This window comes from Agelaius phoeniceus, chromosome 1 (assembly GCF_051311805.1).
Source record: "Agelaius phoeniceus isolate bAgePho1 chromosome 1, bAgePho1.hap1, whole genome shotgun sequence".
Lineage (NCBI taxonomy): Eukaryota > Metazoa > Chordata > Aves > Passeriformes > Icteridae > Agelaius > Agelaius phoeniceus.
Window position 1 is genome coordinate 43565348 of NC_135265.1, and position 18515 is coordinate 43583862.

At 45.7% G+C, this 18515-nt stretch overlaps 1 protein-coding gene across 7 annotated transcripts in view; it reads right to left on the reverse strand.

The window, feature by feature from the left end:
* Positions 1 to 18044, reverse strand: part of MTURN (maturin, neural progenitor differentiation regulator homolog) — a 69529-nt gene extending 51485 nt beyond the window's left edge. For 5 of the 7 annotated variants that reach the window (XR_013182113.1, XM_077177507.1, XM_077177520.1 and 2 more), the window contains exons 1-3: positions 17840 to 18044; positions 11973 to 12095; positions 5627 to 5781 (exon numbers count right to left, since the gene is read on the reverse strand). Coding sequence is in view for 6 of the 7 variants with exons in the window: in XM_077177507.1 (XP_077033622.1) it covers positions 5671 to 5781; positions 11973 to 12095; positions 17840 to 18001 (396 nt within the window). In the remaining variant the exon portion in view is untranslated. Of the gene's footprint in view, positions 1 to 1316; positions 5782 to 11972; positions 12096 to 17839 lie in introns of those variants that run through there. The other 2 variants (XM_054644451.2, XM_054644442.2) reach the window with 2 other exon arrangements.
* Positions 18045 to 18515: the final 471 nt, after the last annotated feature.

Sequence of the window (18515 nt, forward strand, 5' to 3'; positions counted from 1 at the left end):
GCTGACATGCATGTCACTGATGCAGGCAAGCTAACTATGGCTATTCCCAGAAAAAGTGGCATTACATGCATGAGACTTTCAAAGGCACGGCACTATGCATGGAGGGAAACAGCCTGGAAAAGAGCTGGGAGCAGGGCAGAAGGTGGAGCTAAAGTCTGGTAATGGTTCAGGTCATCATGCTCTGGGGTGAGTTTTTCCCCTCATTTCTGTGAGATAACACTCTCACAATTTTTTTTCTTCTCATGAACAAGTCCTTTTAAAGAGATTATACTATACACCTAAAAAAGGAGCTTCCTGCAGCCTGACTGCTGCTCCTACCAACTCACACAATACCATAATGCTGGAGAAGAGGAATAGGCTTTTCAGTTTGCTTTCTCTATCCCTTCCTCCCTCTACCATCACAATGCATTAATCAGGCAGGACACTAACAGGAAAACACTACTGAGCTCAAGGCCTCAGTAGTGTCCAGAGGAGCTTTTTCATCAACTGCGTGATCATGAATGATCATCAATATGCAGATATTTGGCAGGATGGCTTTGGCTGTCTCACAAATATCAGCATCTCTCTCTCTGAAGGGGCTTTGCTCACTCTTGCCCCTGCACTTGTCACAGTTCTGAAATCTGCCTTTCCATCTGGCAGATGGAAATCCCATATATTTCTCATCACCCAAGCAGCACTCTGCTTCCTGCATTCATGCAACTCATATTCAGAAGCACCAGTTCTGCAGGAGGCCCTGCTCTGCTGTATTTATATTTACTTAGAGCATGAAATGCCTATGAGAAAGCCCGAGGGAAAAGGGAAACCCTTCTGTGTCCTTTCGTTACTGGTTTGCTCTGAGGATAGGCAATGATAATGTGTATCTCTGTTCACCCACAGACCTAAAGTGCTATATACACTGCTCGACAAATAATACTAACAGTCCCTTTTAGAAAAGGCTTAAGGTGGGACTTTCAAAGGAGTTATCCTGCACCTGTTAAATTTTCCAGAGGCCTGCATGCATAACTGGAGCCCTGCCCTGAATTCTCAGTCTGAGACCCACTTAAAGCTCAGGCCAAGATAATGGCAGAGCTACAAACCCATATCTCACTGAGTACCCAGGCTTGCAAGCATTTATGCGTGTGTTGGCAAATCTTATGTCTCAGTCTGGCAGCCTAGTCACAGGGTCATGCTACCCCTGATTACTTACTGAACAGCTACTAATGGCAATATGTGGTAGGAGGGAGGGAAAAATAAAATACAAATGAAATACAAAAACATTTTGTAGTACAACCAAACCAGCTCCACACCTCTTGCATCATTTGGCAAGTATGGAAAAGTAACACAGTAATACAGAAATGTATTTGGTCAAAGTAAGGAATCAATATTTTTTGATATAATACATTCTATATTAATGCTCATTCACATTTATTACATGTAAATTAAATCTTCTATGTATAAAATTCCAGTTTATTCTCAGTGCTGCCTGGTCATGCTTCAGTTCAGCAGCAGGGCTCAACATCTTCGGCTCCTAGCGAAGTGAGAGGAAACGAGAGTGCTCAGCTTTCTGCAGGGCCAAGCCTCCTCACACATCCCCTGGTCCTGCAGGTCCTGCCTGAACAAAATCTCCCTGCCTTCAGTGGGAGTTTTGCAGGGGACAGCGCTGCAGAAGGGCTGGCTGTCCAGCACTTGCAGTCTGTGTGGAAATCACTCAAATGGCACATGACATTCCAAAGAAAAAGTGAGTTAGTGAATACAGAAAATAATAATAACATATCTACATAATTTACAGCGTTGTTTGCTTGTAACTGTACTAATGCTCAACTGCTCATTAACAATTCAATCAATATGCAGGGAAAGGTAGCAGAGTGCAGTACACGTTACAACCTGCATGCAATTACAAGCACTGGATCTTAGTCTTTTCTCATTTCATGAATTCCTGCCTATCCTGCTGCCACCAGTGCCCAGTTCCCACTGAGCCTTGTGGAGTGAATCCCTCACAGCATTTAGGCCAGTCCCCATCTCCGCCACAGGCCCCTGACACCATGCAAGGCGCATTTAGCAGCAGGCCCTCAGCTAGTACCCATGTCCACCCTGCACCCTCCCCTCTCTGCTGTGCCAGCACTCTGTGCAGCCACAGGCTGAGCCAGGTTGTGGGACCAATCCAGCTGGAAGCCTGCCTGTCTGTAAAAGGCAGACGGCTGTGTCCCAGTCAGGCCAGGCTCTCAGCACAGCTCACTGTGCAGGTGTGAGTAGGGTGCCTGCACCTGCACATTGGTGCCAGCCACCTGCTCCTCAAACAAATGGGTGAAGTGCCCAGCAAACCTGAACAGCAGGACTTTGCCTCCAGCTTGCACAACTGTAAATTGCTTGCTTGCACTACAGTAGAGCAGAGGAAAGTCAGCCCCGTAAGATCTACTTGTGTGAGCCACAACCCAAGGGTTGGATGCTATGAAGAGAGTGGTTCTTCCAATGGAAGGCTCTGTTTAAGGTTGTAGCATCTGTCCTAGCTGGAGAAGAAAGAAAAATTTAGGGGCTTAAAGCAGGGGTGGAAACCACTGGTCTTACACTTTATTTCAGTAAGCAAAAAGCCTATTGCTGCTATACAGTGCTATACAGTGAACTGCCACAGTTCTCACATCACTAGTCCATAGAAAAGGTGCTGCAACTACCATGTCTATGCCTGCATGCTGAAAGAATGTACAAAGTTGCATTAAGCTCTGGTTTTCTTCCACATTTTTTTTTATATTCTCAGACTCTGACTTTTACAGTGTTGCAGACACTTCTGTGCAGACTCCGGGAACACACATCATCCCAGTTATGGAAGATCTTTGCCTCCGACAGAAAAATCATGTGCTATGCATCTCTCAAACCATCATAAATGTAAACCATCAAGAAAACTTGCTCTCTTTAGTAACCCTGGAAAAAGAGTCTTTAAAAAATCTATTGAAAAGGAAACATCATTAACAACAGGGTTTTCAAAATGATGCGAGTTATTTATAGGAATTGTCCAAGCATTTTCTTTTTGCTCACTCTTTGTTTTTATAAAGCTAATTCTGTATAAAAGGGCTTTTGAAGCATGTGACCTTCATTTTACAATTTTTAAAAAACTGGAAAAAAAGGAGTAAATTTAGAAACATCGTTCTTGATTGTGGAAAACAGCTGTATTACAACAGAATTACCTTTGCTTCTTATATTTTCGGTACAAAAGGCAAGTAAATAAAGAGACCCTGCATCTTCACAGTCTGGCACTCATCCAAGTTACTTGGAACTACGTAAAACAGGTAAAAAGTATGAGGGGTCATCTTCTCCTTCATACCCTTCATACTAAGAGCCTCACCAAATCCCTTAGGGAGCAAGTCCCCGGATAAGTAAAACCTCACTAGATTTTCTATCAGCTGAAGCAGTATTTTAGCTCCCCTCCAATAAGGTGTACATGCCCAGACTTGCTCAAAGGCCCAGGAAGAGGTCTGGCAGAATTTTAAGAGCCAGGTGCTGGTTGATACCCTTATGGCTTCAGTGTTAAGTTGCATTCAAGTTGCGTTCAAGGAAGATTCTGGAAACGACAGGCCTATCAGTCTCACTTCAGTGCCCAGTAAAATCATGGAAAACATTATTCTGGAAGATATATAAAAACACCTGGAGTACTGGTGACAGCCAGCATGGCTTCACGAAGGCAAAGTCCTGTTTGTCAAACCTGACTTCTTTTTATGACAAGGTAATCCATCTGGCTGATCAAGGGAAGCAAGTTGATGCCATTTAGTAAAACTTTTGATACTGTATCAAAAGTATCCTTCTGACCAAAATGTCCAGCACACAGCTGGATAAACATGTCATGGGATGGGTCAGTAACTGGTTCATAGGCTGGGCACAAAGGGTTACAGTGAACAGGGTGACATCAGACTGGTGATCTGTCACCAGTGGAGTTCCATAAGGCTCCATCCTTGGCCCTGTGCGCTTCAACATCTCATTAACAACCAGGACACAGGACTTGAAGGAATACTAAGTAAGTTTGATGATGACACTAAATTGGGAGGAGCTGTCAACTCTCTAGAGGGCAGAGAGAGATGGGCAATCACCAATTGTGTAAAGTTTACAGGGGCAAGTGCCAGGTTCTGCACCTGGGACAGGACAACCCTGGCTGTGTGTAAAGACCAGGGAATGAGAGGATGAGGAGCAGTGCTGTAGAAAGGGACCTGGGGTCCTCGTTGATGGTAAGCTGAATGTGAGTCAGCAGTGCCCTGGCAGCCAGGAGGGCCAAGCATGTCCTGGGGGGCATCAGGGACAGCACTGCCACCCAGGCAAGGGAGGGGACTGTCCTGCTCTGCTCTGCTCTGCTGTGCACTGGGGCAGCCTCACCTCCAGTGCTGGGGGCAGTTTTGGGAGCCACAATGTAAAGAAGACATTTAACTATTAGAGAGTGTCCAGAGGAGGGCAAAAAGGATGGTGAAGGGTCTGGAGGGGAAGCCTGGTGAGGATTGGCTGAGGTCACTTGGTTTGTTCAGCCTGGAGGAGACTGAGGGGAGACCTCATTGTGGTCTTCAGCATCCTCAGCAGGGGAAGAGGAGGGGAAGCTACACATCTCTCCACTCTCATGACCAGTGACAGGACCCAAGAGAATGGCCTGAAGCTGTCAGGGGAGGTTCAGGTTGGTTATCAGGAAAGGTTCCGCACCCAGAGGGTGGCTGGGCACCTGAACAGGCTCCCCAAAGAAGTGGTCATGCACAAACCTGACAGAGTTCAAGAAGCATTTGGACAACAGTCTCAGGCACATGGTTTGACTCTTAGGCTGCCCTGTGCAGGGCCAAGAGTTGGACTCGAGGATTCTGATGGGTCTCTTCCATTTCAGCATATTCTATGATTCCATGACTCTAATGCACAATGCCACAAGGTTTGAGTAATAATTTGGCAGTGTATCAAAACCAGCAAAGCTTAAAGTTAGTTGTCATGCAGAAGTGGGACAGGCGACAGCTATTTTTTACTTGATTTGAAGGAAAGCAGCACTTGCCTTTGGATCACATGGTGTGGAAGGGCTGGTTACAATGTGTGCTGCTGGTGCCAGTTATTCCCAGGTATTAATTCAGCACTTGGAAACTCAGGTCTCAGTGAAATCACATCAATATGTCTGACACCCCCTGGATTTCCTACGTCCTATTATTATTGTTAAGCCTTCATATGCACTTCTGCAGCACACCATTACTAAACTATTGTTTTTCAGGAGAAGTCTCTCCACGTTTGGTACTTTGTCAAAAACCTATAGCTGTTGAACTAAAAAGAAAAGCGCAGGTGGTGTTTGCTCTCTGCGCTGGTTTCCTTGGAAAGGTCACGGGTGAGGACTCTCCCCACACGCCTCCTACATTCTCAGTACTCTACATTCATGTCAGCAAACACTACTCTCGAACACAAATCGAAGAGACAAGTCAGCGACAAAACTACTTCTAGACTGATAACGGCAGAATGCTACCAAGACAATTCCATAGAAAACCCACTGAAGCAGGAGCAAAATTCAGGTCACTTCTTAGCAAAGCTCATCACGGATTATTATTATTTTTTTAAAAACCTTTTTTTGTAAAACTTTTATCTTGGCAGCCAGATATCCCCTTGTGATGTGCTAATTCAAACAGGCTAACGTGGGACCACCTGACCCCACCTGGTACCAAAGGCTTCCGAATTTTTTTATAGCTTCTCAGAAAATCACTGCTGACTGACACCCATCTGTTGGTGATCGGCTTCTGGCTCCTCTTCTTCCACATCTGCGTTATATTCTTCAAATGCATCATCATCAACATCTGGAAGCCCAAGTAACTACAAAGAAGAGAAAATACTGTGTAACAGTGAATTACCCACTTGTGCAGCTTTGCTGCAAATCTTCACACAAATCCTACGTGCACTTCTTAAAAACCTCAAACCCCGGAATAACAATACTGCATAATGATCTTGACTCTTTTTCTTTCTCTCCTGGGATAAAGAAAGATTTGAAAATGCATCCTCACACCAAATTAAGCGCTCAGAGACCGGAAGATAAATAAAACAAAAACAAAGCACTTGCAAAAAGCTTCACATTCTTCCCTGAGGTCACATTATGAATTGTTGAGTGTTTAGACTTGGCAGTGGTTTAACTTCAGAAAGAACCATGATAATACTGTAGCAGTAGTTGTCTTGGTTTAAGCTTGTTTTTCATCAGCCCTATAAAAGCAAAGAAGAAAACATCCTCATGAAGGACTGCCTAGTGTGGAATAGGCAAGGAGTCCCTAAAAGCCCAAAGGACCCATCATGTCAAATGCTCTTCTTGAAGCCTTCACTCCATCACACCAGATAAAGTCTTGCCTGCTGTGTGAAGCCCTTGCAGTAAGAATTACTGTGTATTCCACTGAAATGCTGTCCCTTTAGACTCCTGCAAATTAGATTTGGGCTTGCAAGCAATTGCCAGTCCATCTTGCTTGGATGTTTGGATGCCTCCACCTGATGGCTCCAACCACTGCAATGTCACCTCTTCAGTAGAGGAAGAAGCGCAAACAGCCATGTTTGAACTTCTCCCCTCTCCCCCAAAAGGTTGCCACACCAACAGAAGTCAGGAAGACAGATAAGCCAAATTACAATCAAAATAATGCATCTGTTGTGGAAATCTCAGATTCCTCCACTAACAGCTATTAATAGCCACAAAGCAAAATCATAGGCCTGGCATTACTGAGAATACCATGTATTTAGCTTGCCAGGGCTGGAAGAGCAGCACAGATGCATGTAACACCCTCTTTGGTGATGCAGCTGTTAGCTCTTGAAAGAGGCAAAGCTCAGAAAAATCGTGAAGAGGGTGACGCTCTTTAGGTGAGAGCATGGAAATGAGAAGGCTGCAATGAGGCAGATTTTCAGGGACTTAAACTAATTCAGTCTGTGATCGACATTCAAAATTATTCAGTGGACATAAATAAAAGGCATAGAATTAGCTTCTGGGTGCAATGAAGCTTGTATTCCTCACTGTCACTGGGAGAAAATCAGATTTTTGTTACAGGCTTTCTTTGGCTGGGAAATGGAAGGAGAATTTGCTGACTAAATCCCCTCGTTCACATTTTAAAAATACTTACAGAGACCCCAAATGGAAATTTGTTTTCTGAGCAGAACAAAGTAATTTTTCCTTTTGCATACATATTTTTCAAATCAAATGCTTAACTGAACATGAACTGCTGAGTTCATTTTCAGGATGTGGGGGTTTTATTTTGTGTTGAAGCTAAAATTAAAATACTCAATTTTCAAAAGGTAAAATTAGGGACTCTTTCTAGACCTTCTTATACACCAGTATTATTTTTGATAAACTAATCTGGTATATTCAAATTAGATGTGAGTGTTGCACTCCTGTTTGTATCACCTGGCAGAAAGAGTTTTGATTGCATTTTTTTTCCCCACCTCTGGTCATAATTCCTCTTTGATTTGCAAGGAAATGAGTCACATGAATCTTCATTTTATGGGATACTATACTGCAAAATTAGCATGGAAAAGACAATGTGCACCACAAGAACTCCAAACATATGCACAATGCCAAAGGATGGGGAGTACATCCTGCTTTTCACACATCCCCTCTCTCTTTGCCATCAGGAAATCCAGCTCCTCTTTCCCCGGAGGTGTAAATCAGAGGGAGCAGTGTAAATCAGAGTGATGCTGTAGGCTTTAGTGGTTTTACAGAGGAAGAATGGGGGTGGGGTGGGATGGGATGGGATTCTTCTCCAAGGGAGATGCAGTTTTATTCTCTCGCAGACATTTTATGACCCTCCAAGCCACCAAGGACCTCAGCCATGCAAGTCTTGCTTTTAGGTGTCATATCCTGCTGTTTCCCACAGGATTATGCTGGCCCCTCACTGCTGTTAACCCCTTACTGCTCTCTGGACTGCAGTGACAAATCAGCCCACACCTTCAACACACGAAGGGAGAATCAGGGTCCAAAGCGCAGGGAGCTCTACAAACATTGGGACAAGACAGAAGGAGGGTATACAAAAGGTAAGGACAAAGTAAGATGATGAAGATGGCCTGGGCTGATCCTAGATTGACTCCCTTATCTTCTTTCTCACACACTAGTTTCTGCTTCTAGTCCATAGCTGCTATGTATTTTGAAGTATCAGATATGCAGCAGACTTGAAAGGACTTAACTGCAGAGGAAAACAAGGAGAAAAGACATAAAATAGAAAAGTGTTGTAAAAAGAGAGAGCTGATTCATCAGCAGAAAAGCCAAGGGGAACCAAAACTGCCAGGCAGGGATGCATAACTTAGGAGGAGGTCAGGGGCATGGTGAGGAGGGAAGGAGGGAGGGTAACAACCAGCAGCATTGACTGAACGACAGCTATTTATTTCTGCTGGCCAAACTACCCATCTGGAGGTAAAGGAGAGGTCATGGGACATGCATGAATACAGTGCACATGGAACAAATGGCTTTTACACTGCAGACTACCCACTTCAGATGTAGGCTTTCCAGGCTGAAGATGAGCTCAATGTAGGACCCCTGGAATCTGCTGCTGAATTGTATGACTCATGCCTTGGTTTCCTGCAAACTTTGCCAGTTGGTGTGATGTCCTTCAGGCATTTCTTATATTTGTCTTCCTTAACCCTTTCAAAGTGCCCTGATTTTACAAATAACCTCACAGTTACTAACTCACAGAAGCAGAGTGACACCATCTCCTACCAAAAGCTGGCACACAAGCACACTGAAAAATCAACCATGTACAAGACTGAACTTTAGCAGTCCATGTGATGCTACACTAGAGATAACCAGTTCTGTTGAATCCCTGTGGGAAGGACTATGTCTCCAGACAGGTATGCTTGAAAGCACCAGCATGGGCACCTCCTAGCACCGGATCATGGCACCTCTGACACCAGAGAGACCAAAACACAGAAGGAGATGGGATGCTCTGAGGCAAATAACAGTACTTGAGCCCAGTGCTATTTGTTGATATCATGTACCTTTGTGGTATCTGGCACTTCTGGATGCTCCCTGAAGAAGTGGATAATAAGACAAATCACAAAGTCTTGTGGAAACCGACCCAGGAAGGCAGTAATGGGTAGAGAGAGCATGCCCCTCATCACCTTCAGTAAAGAAACACCTTGAGAGGTGTGGATAGTTGTTGCAGGCAAACCAGCACTTTTTAAAAGCCTCATCTAATTAAATATCCTGCTTGGCACTGTGTTTAGGCACATAAAACATTAGGGAGAGATGCCTGAGAGCAGTGAGGGGCAGCGAGGGACAGTGAGCAGACCTACACCACCCTCACTGCCTTCTGTGCCCAGGGAAGACTGGTGAGCAGAGGGAATTCTCTGTCTCTCACTGAGAGAGATGCCAACTGCTGGGCATTCATATTCTCGCTGTCTCCAAAACACAGGGCCCAGCAGCATGAGGAGCCAGTGCCTTTCCCACTCCACAGCCCCAGGGCAAGCTCATGGAGACACAGCTGGGTTGTTATCATGAACGTGCAGAGCAGGGCTGAGCCGAGTTACTGGAAAAAGTTGTTTTTGGAGCCCTCAGTAATGGGAAGGCAGATGCTCATGCTGTGCAAAACGGCATGAAAAGCTGCAGATGCACTGCCACTGTTTTCTTCTAAATATTCCCCTTCAAAGGACCCCAGCAAAGAATTTCAGAACTGTCTAATAATCACAGATGTCTACTGGGAATACCAAAATGAAGAAGACTTTCAGAAGGTGCTTTACAGTGCTTAGCAAGAACCTGCTAAAAACCTGGTCCCCAGTGTCCCAGACTGGAGAGCCAGAGCCACCACATACTTCAGAAAAGCCCAGTATGACCTTCAGTTGCAGTTTCTTCCTGAACTGGAGTTTGCCAGACTGGTCTCTGTCAGCTGATTTGCTGGGATAGAGAAGAAATGCCTTGCAAACGCACTGTTGCCTTGAAGCTGACAGTAAGGTGGTCTCATTAGTAAAATGGGTCCAGTTCAGAAAGGACAGGAGACACGATGAAGTGATGCCAAGGAAATAATTTCCCAATCTCAAAGAAAATAGGTTTTATTCTGGGAAAGGCCTGAGGGTGCAAAGTAGATCTTTCCATACATCTACTGTAATACCATTCAATTTTTAAAATCTTTCCTCCCATGTATGTGCTATTTTTAATAGCTACTATTAGGAAAAAATGTCAATACACTCCTTAATTAGACTTGTCTACACACAGCCATGCTTCAAATGATAAACTCTTACGCTGATGCAAATCTCTCAATACTGGGTGAAAGGAGAATCTGAGAAACTGAATATCTGTGGTACAACCACGAGAAAATGAAGAGGTACTTGATTACAGTCTGAAAGAGGTTTCTGGCAACTGAGGACACCATTTTTGTGCAAACAAAAGCAAAATGAAATTCAACAGCTAGGAAGCAAAACTAGAAAAATGCAGATTGTAAACAAAAGAGTTATTCAGAGAGCACCATAACTAGGCATGAGAAGAAAAAGTGCCCAGCAGTGTTGTATCCTTTAAGTCACCTGAAGACTGCATCAAGAGTCAGTGTCTTTGGAAAGGACACATTCTAGTTCAACCTCATTTTATATGGTCAGCTGTGGGAATCATGAGGTGAAATGTGATGTATTAATGAAGGGCTCAGGATACATGAGCATAATGGTTCCCCTTGCTTTCAACCTTTTTATTCTGAAGAGTAGCTCAACTTGCTTTGACTGAAGTCAATTTCTCAGTAACTTAAATTATGCTGGAATAAATGTGGTTTAAGTGAAATAAGTAATCTGTACCAATTTAATTAAGTCTTTTTTAAGTCCTCCTTAGTTAAACCAATGGAAGTTCCTCATCAAAGGCACAGCTTCCCTAAGCAGGAGAGGACAGCTATGAAGATCTCAGAGCCCAATATTGTTCCGGAAAGCATAATTATATTTTTTGCATGTTTTCACAATTACAAGCAGCTGTAGTGACAGATCAGATTTCCAGTCCTTTCTAAGAAAAGTGTGCATCTGTTCTATTTATTTCTAGCCTCTCAAAGGATTCTTTAGAACGATGCTCTTTTATGTCGACCAGCTGTGGTGATCTGTGCAAGGGTGTAACACAGGGAGGGCCAGTGTTTTCATATCGGTGCTCCAGGCCCTCCCTTTCACACTAAATACTTGGGATACATTTCCAGTCTTCTCAACTAGTCAGCCAGAAAAAGACAGGAGGGGAAAGTTGAGTATAAAAACATCTATTGGTGAACTTTCTTATGAACATGACAGGAGAATGGCTCTGGCTACAAACCTTCCCCTGCTTTGCACCAAGCCCTTAGCCAGCCCTAAACATGCAAAAGGAGTATTTGCCAGAAATGAAGGACAATGGCCAGCCTAAGACACCTCACCCTGATGAAATCCTGGCTTTGGCACAAATCTTAGCGTTAAACAAGGATGGAGAAAGCTGAGTAGCAGCAAAACAGGAAAATACAGGCCCCCTCCCCACAAAACCCAGCTTCTCTTCCAACTTCTTCTCAAGCAGTGACCACACCAGTGTGTGCAAATACCAAGTGGCAACCATCCTAATAGCAAAATCGGCATCACTTGGGGGAAAAAAACCCCAATCATAAAATAAACCACCCTGAGGAGAGACCACACTTCCAGTTTCCCAGAGGTTTACTCTTGCTGTTCATATCCTTGCAAAACTCTCCAATTCCAGTGCCAGGAAACAACTGTGCCACAAAATCAGTCCCGTGGCGCTGACTCGTATCCCGTTCCTTGGAGTCAGAGCTGTATCAGCAGGATGCAAGCCCCTGCCTGCTGCCACTAGCTGACACATCAGTTGGCCTGCCATCCCACACAGGAATCTCATCCTCTCAAGCACAAAGATGGAAATAAAAAGGCAGCTGACTTCCAGGAAACAATTTCCAATTGCCTGATGCTAGCTTATGTGCTAACACGCCTGTACCCAGACAGCTAACTGGAGAAGTAAATCTCTGGAGAAGAAAAACCAGCTTGCTCTATCCAGTGCTGTACTATTAAAAGTCACAGCTAACTGTCAATGTTTAGAAGGGAAAAAAAGCACTTACAGGTCTGAAGGATTTGAAGACTTTTTCCAATATTTCATGGAGCGTCTTTTTCCCACAGGAGGAGATGTAGTCCTGTGCAAGCTGCAGGAAAGGTAAGCAGTCCTCACTTTCGCTCCACACATGCTGAAAGCCAACAGCAACACAAGAAAGGAAAGGCATTAACAGGAATTCACGCCAACCTTTCCATGTGATTTTATAAGGTGACATGTTGTAAACATCTGCCAAAATACACTGACCCTCCTGCAGTTCAGACCCGCCTTGGGGACAGGCATTGCAGGCTCTTTGAGAAGCCATGTTTCTGAGGGGAAACCTGGATTTTATTAATGTGATGCATCAGAAAACACGGAAATCGATCCAGAAGCAGAAATGGTTGCACCAGCCATGAAGAGTACACGCACCAGCCGTGAAGTGTACACGCACTTGGCGCACAACATTTTACCTATAAAGGTGCTTTTGTTCAACATCAGCCCTGCTCAGACCTGGAAGTCATGTTGGGTTTTCTCTTTTTCTGCATCATCTGCTGCAGTGAAGCCCTCAGGAAGAGCTAAAGCATTTCTTTGTCTTCTGGCATTAGTGCAAATATGATGCGACCCTGGAGGTGGAATTTGATGTGTAATTCTCTCAACGATGCAGAAGAAAAGACGCAAAATCTGCCTGCAGGCTAGACACAGAGCCAAGGAGAGATGTTTGGGCACTCACAGCATCCTGACACTTTGAGCCTCCCACCCTGTTTTGAGATTTACTCCTCCTGGAACACAATCTTCTCTTCCCAGGCAGGCACATTTAAACACACTTGAGACCTTCCTGCTCTGGAGATGCTGGTTCCCCAGCCTTACACGCAAAGCCTCTCTCAAAACTGATGTTTATTCTGCGGCTGGGAGGTTGTTTGAAACAGAGCTGGCAAGCAATGGAGGGAGCACCCAGACAACAATGCTTCCTGTGCCCAAGGGCACAAGCTAATGCATCATCTTAAACATCTTCTGTTTGAAAACTTGGTGCATGGGACTGTCTTAGGCAGCCTGCCACACAGAGAAGTGCAATACTGCCAAATTGGTTTGAGACTCTTGTACCTCTCTTTTTGCACAGCAGCTCTTTTCCCCAGAGTGCCTTTTTACTTGCTATAAACAGCAGGTTATGCTTAAACAAGGAAGAGGAGGATCTCTCCAAAGCTTAACTAACATTCAGGGAAAGACTCAAAACGACAGATGTTTCAATCCCTAGCATAAGACTTGCATACTGCCTTCCTCTTCAGCAGTGAGTACCTGCCAGGGACGCAGTTTTGCACTTAACAAAAGAAAACAGTACTTGACATCACCTAAACTGCACCTTTAAGATAAAACCTGTAACTGCTTTGCTATGAACTTCACTTGACCTACATTTTCTTTGCTGCTTGTTGCACTTTACAAGCATAAACACAGTGAAATGTTTTGTTATGAAAAGAGCCCTGCATTACCGAGTAGGTTCTGCTCTTTCCATATAACCAGAGTCATGTCTTAACCATTCTGGCAATAAAAATAAGTTCTTTACAGTCTTGCCAACTCCCAAACACACATACCACAAGTCTCATGATGCTTCATGCCATCTTAAGAGTCATGGGCCTTGTAATCCTATAAATATACAACTAAATCTCGGTTTCTGTTTACAACAAAAAAAAGCAGAAAAAAAATCTGCACTTTGTGATTCCTATGGCCTAAAAAAGCAGAACGTACATGAAGTGAACCGAAATGAGCCCTCTTCAAAATACCAAATGAACGCTTCCAAATCACATTTTAAAAACAGCCTCTGGAGAAGTTTTTGAAGGTCTGGCCCCTGATTGCTTCATACTTGGGGTTAGCAATAACTATTTAGTTACTCCTAAACATCAGAGCTGAATGTTGCAGCTTGGCAATTCCTGGCTCATGCCAAACCTGTTGCAATTGTTTATATATATAAAACAATTATGACTGCTAAGATCCTCATTCTTGTTTAAATTGTGGCTTCTTTTGACTACCAGAGCTATACACAGGAGCTTCCACATAAATGAAAATCAGGCCCTGCCCTTTAATAAATCATTGCTGGTTCGTTCCCCAGGGCAAGTTAACCCCGTGTTGTCCAATTGTGTTTTTACAATCTCTTTTCAAGCTGCACCACATTTTAGACACCAGTGTGAATTCATCAGCAGTAGGCAGAGGAAGATGACCTAACACAAGAGGAAAACCTAAGAGAATAACCTGATCACTGAGTTTTTGAGGAGACTTTTTTGCATAGCATCATAGGACAATTAGCAAGTAACAATTACAAAAATCTCCCCATCTGCAGAGGATTTAAAATGTTGACTGTAGCAACAAATGCATTATGAAAAGTTTCATGTGTCATTAGTGCGCACATCTCATTCGGAAATGGGCTGATTTAATCTTCTCCCTCAAAAACCTCAACCATAATAAAGAGCAGGGCTGTGATGTCTGTAGGTTCAGCTGCATCTACAGCTCTCTGTGGTGGTTCAGTGCTGCACCCAGGCAGCACAGGAACCCTCTCAGCACTGACTCACCCATCTCCAGAGGAACCTGCGAAAGGAATTTCAGCCTTTCAAAATAAAAACAAATGCAATTCCAGGATTCAGCTCCTGCTTAGAAAGTTCAGTAAGGCTGCATAAACGGACATGCTTTTCCTGGAAAACCCGATGCCTGAGGATCTCTCTGCAGTGGGAGAAGATGGGTGCTGGCAAACTGGTGGAGCACAGTGCTTGGTTGTGGCTGTGCAATTAAAAAATATTAACTCCATCATCAGAGTATTTGTCTTCCAAGCTTGCCCTGTTTTGCTCACTGTTGCTTTGTGTCCCTACAAAAGCACACAGCTGCTAATTTCCACCTAAGATCATGGTTGAATTATTTAGTTCAGCATCCACACATAGCTGAGGAAATCAATAGGGCTGTATCTGGAGGGGTTTGCTTTCCCTCACACGTTTAGATGACTCAGTCTAGCTGGATGACAGAATCACTTGCCTGGCCCACCTTTTTCTAAGCAGCCCACTTGTTGTGTATGACAGCAAAACTTTTTATTTATGGGGATAATTTGGCTTGCATGAAATATTCAGACCTGCTGACTCTGTTCTGAAATATTTTCAGGAAATCTTGCAGCAAGATGGCATCATATTTTTATTTATTTTATTTAGTTACTTTGAATACCAGTAATAACATGGTGACAAAACAAAAGACAGACTGTAAAGAATAGCATCACAACCTCTTTCTCCTTGATTATGGCTATACAAGTCAAATTAATTTCTCAAGAACCTCAGGATCATCAGGAGCTGAATAGTAAGTACATTGTTCAGCTATCTAAAATGCTGATTTGGAGTTTCAGTGTCCAGGTGGTACTGAAAATGCCAACAAGCATCTACATGGGTCTCCGGTATCTCTAGCATGTTAAAAGCCTAGCCTAAAGATATCTTTTCAGGAAATGAAAACTAGCAAATTGATATGATGTGGGATCTCTGATGTTAGACAAAATTCAGTGTTTTTCTCCCCCAGACTGCATCTTGGCAATCTATCCAAATTTTTCTCCTCTCCTCTTTCCTTTTAAGTTCATCATGCTCATCATTTCCTCCTTACAAGTGGGTTATCATGGAATTCTCTGGCACCTCCTACATAGCTTTTTAAGTTGCATCATTATGAAATGACGACGTAAAGAAAGAACAAGAATACCAGGCATCAGATGCTTATTAAATGTGAGGCTCCTTTATAAGAAGCACAGGGTACAAGAAGGCTGTGAAGTGTGTCACTGTGAATTCTGTTTATATTTACTCACTTTCACACTCCGCACTGTGTTAAAGGAGCCATGCAACAAGGCTTTAAAGTGCAAATGATAATCAGTCCCTCGGCTTGTATTAAGTCTCCTTTAAATAAACTTTAGCCTGTGATTGCACACAGAAAGCAAAGTTATAATCTGGAACATTAAAGAAAAGGCAAGTGACTGCAAAAAACCAAGATAATCAAGCTGGGAGAAGAAATTAAGTCCCATAGTGCACTAGGAGAAGGAAACAGGATGCTGGAAAATCTAATCATTAGTGGGTCTTAATCATATTAAAGAACCACCATCTCTTTAAAGAAAACGAATTAAGAATGACACCTATCTGCCTGTCTTAAAAGTATTAGCATTACAAAAAGTGCCTCAACTAATAAGGCTAGAAAAGACAGAAGAAAACATCACTTCTAGTTTTCCACTGCTTATGTTCCAGATTTGACAGGAGTTGGCCCTTTGCTCCATTTTACTAGTGGTGACTCTGGGCAGGGAGCTCTTCCCACACCAACCCTGGAATGAAAATATTTTCAAAAAAAACAAAGGGAAAATGTGATTTCAAACACAAAAAAAAAAAAAAGGACAGCATTGGAATAGGGTCTGAAGCTGCCTAAGATTTTTTTTTGAAGTTGACTAGACTTTGTATGAAAGAGCTCACTCAATTATTGAGCAGCATATAAAGAAACAATACATGTCTAAGAAAAATAAATGGACTTTCTTTGCCATTTCCAATATAATTAATGTTCAACCTCAGTTTTAGCCTAGTGCTGCACTGGATTCATATGTATTCCTGTTTAGGAGTGCAGCAGGCATGGCCCCTTCTGGGTACAGGCATCTCCAGAGAGCAATGAGCACTGGGGTCTGACAGGCTCAGAGGTGCTGGGACGACAGATGCACAGAGCTATTCCCACAGAGGACTCAGAGAATCCACATCCTGAGATACCCCACTGCTACATCTGAACGTCTCACGAATCCCTGGACAGATGCATAACTAAACTCCAGACATCTTCTTTCATAATTCAGTGTGACCATCGACTCTACACAATAAATAAATAAATGTCCTGCTCGCTGGGATCTGTGCTCCTGGAGAAGTCACTCCACTGCTCTTTGTTTCCACGGACCCATCTGTCAAATGGGCTCACTCCCCACTTACCTGTTGGAAAGGGAATTAGCGAACATTTGTCAAGCAAGTGGAGGGATGAAACTTGCTTCGTGAATGAAAGAACCTACAAGATTCCTACAATAATGGTGCTAGGACCTGTTTTGTTAAAATAAGCAAACCAAAATCCTTTCACTGAAGTTAACTGGCACTTGGCAGCTTACAAACCCCGTGGCGAGGCGCCGCTTTTCCGTGACTCTTCCTGCACTTCTGCTCACCACCGGGAGGGTCTGCCGACGGGAAAAGCACCCTCCGACCCTTCCCAAAGACAGGGCTTGTGGTGCCGGAGCCTTTTCCGCACAAACTCGGCGCTGAACTCCGCGAGAGGCGGCGGGGCGGGGGCGCCCGGCCGGCACCTGCACGGATCCCGCGGCGGGCCCGGCGGGCGGGGGGGGGCGCGGCCCTCCTGTCATCCTGACTCCATTTTATTCCTGCCCATTCTCCATTTGCCGTGACAGCCCTGCCAGTCCTCCCGTCCCCCCGCCGTGCCCCAGCCCCGGCACCCCGGGAGGATGGAGGGGCCGCGGGGGAAAGCGGCAGCTGCAACCCCCGCGGGGCGGGCTGGGGGCACCGCACCGCTTCTCCCCGCCCGCCCGGAGCCCGCAGCCACCCCGGGTCGGGTGATGGGGAACGGGGGGGTTGGGGGGGTGTCCCTGCCCGCGGGGCCGCCCCCCACCGGCAGCGGACTCCATTTTGCAGATTGTGGGAGGATCCCCCCGGCCCCGCCGCCCTCCATCACCGCATCCCTCCCTCCCGGGCACGGCCCCGTCCTCCGCCCCCCCCGGCGCTCCCCCTCGGGTGCTCCCGCCGGGCTCCAGGGATCCGCACGGACGGAGCGTCCCGGAGCGGCGCGAGGGCTCCCCGCGCGGCCCCACAGACGCGCGGGGGGTGCCCCGCACGCCCGTGACCCCCGATCCCCTCACGGGGCACTCACGAAATTGTCGCCGCAGGCGGCCTCCGGGCACAGCACGTAGAAGGAGACGCCGGGCTCGGCGTAGAAGTCCATGCGCCGCTCCGTCTCCTCGGCGGCGATGAGCTGGAAGGGCGTGCGGGCGCACCATCGCTCCGCCGCCTCCGCCAGCGCCTCGAAAGCCATCGCCGACCCCACCGCCGCCGCCGCCGCCGCCGCCGCCGCCTCCCGCCCGCGTCCCCCGCGCCGCCCGCGCCTCGCGCCGCCCCGCGCCCGCCCCCCGCACCGCCCCTCCCGCCCCCCGCGCCGCGCCTCGCGACCCGCGCGCGGCTCCCGGCACCGGCCCCGCCGGGATCCGCGCAGACAATTGGCTCCTTCTGGCAACCTGGGGGAGAGGGGAAGGCAAAAATAATTCATAAAGGAAAGCCCCACGCAGGAAGGCGCTGTCGGCGAGACCGTTCCTCGCCTCGCCGCTTCCCATCCCTTGTCCCTGGAATTGGGCCGGAATCTCGGCTGCGCCCATTGTGCTGGGCACACGGGTACCCCCTGCTCTGGGTTCCCTGGGAGCCACCCACGTGTGGGCTGTTGGGCTGTCCAAATACAGGCAGAATCACCCTGTGACATTGGAAAGCTTTACAGAGGTTCCTCCTGGCCCACTGTCCTGTTAAAGTGGATCTGTGGGTTTACAATGAGGTTTGCA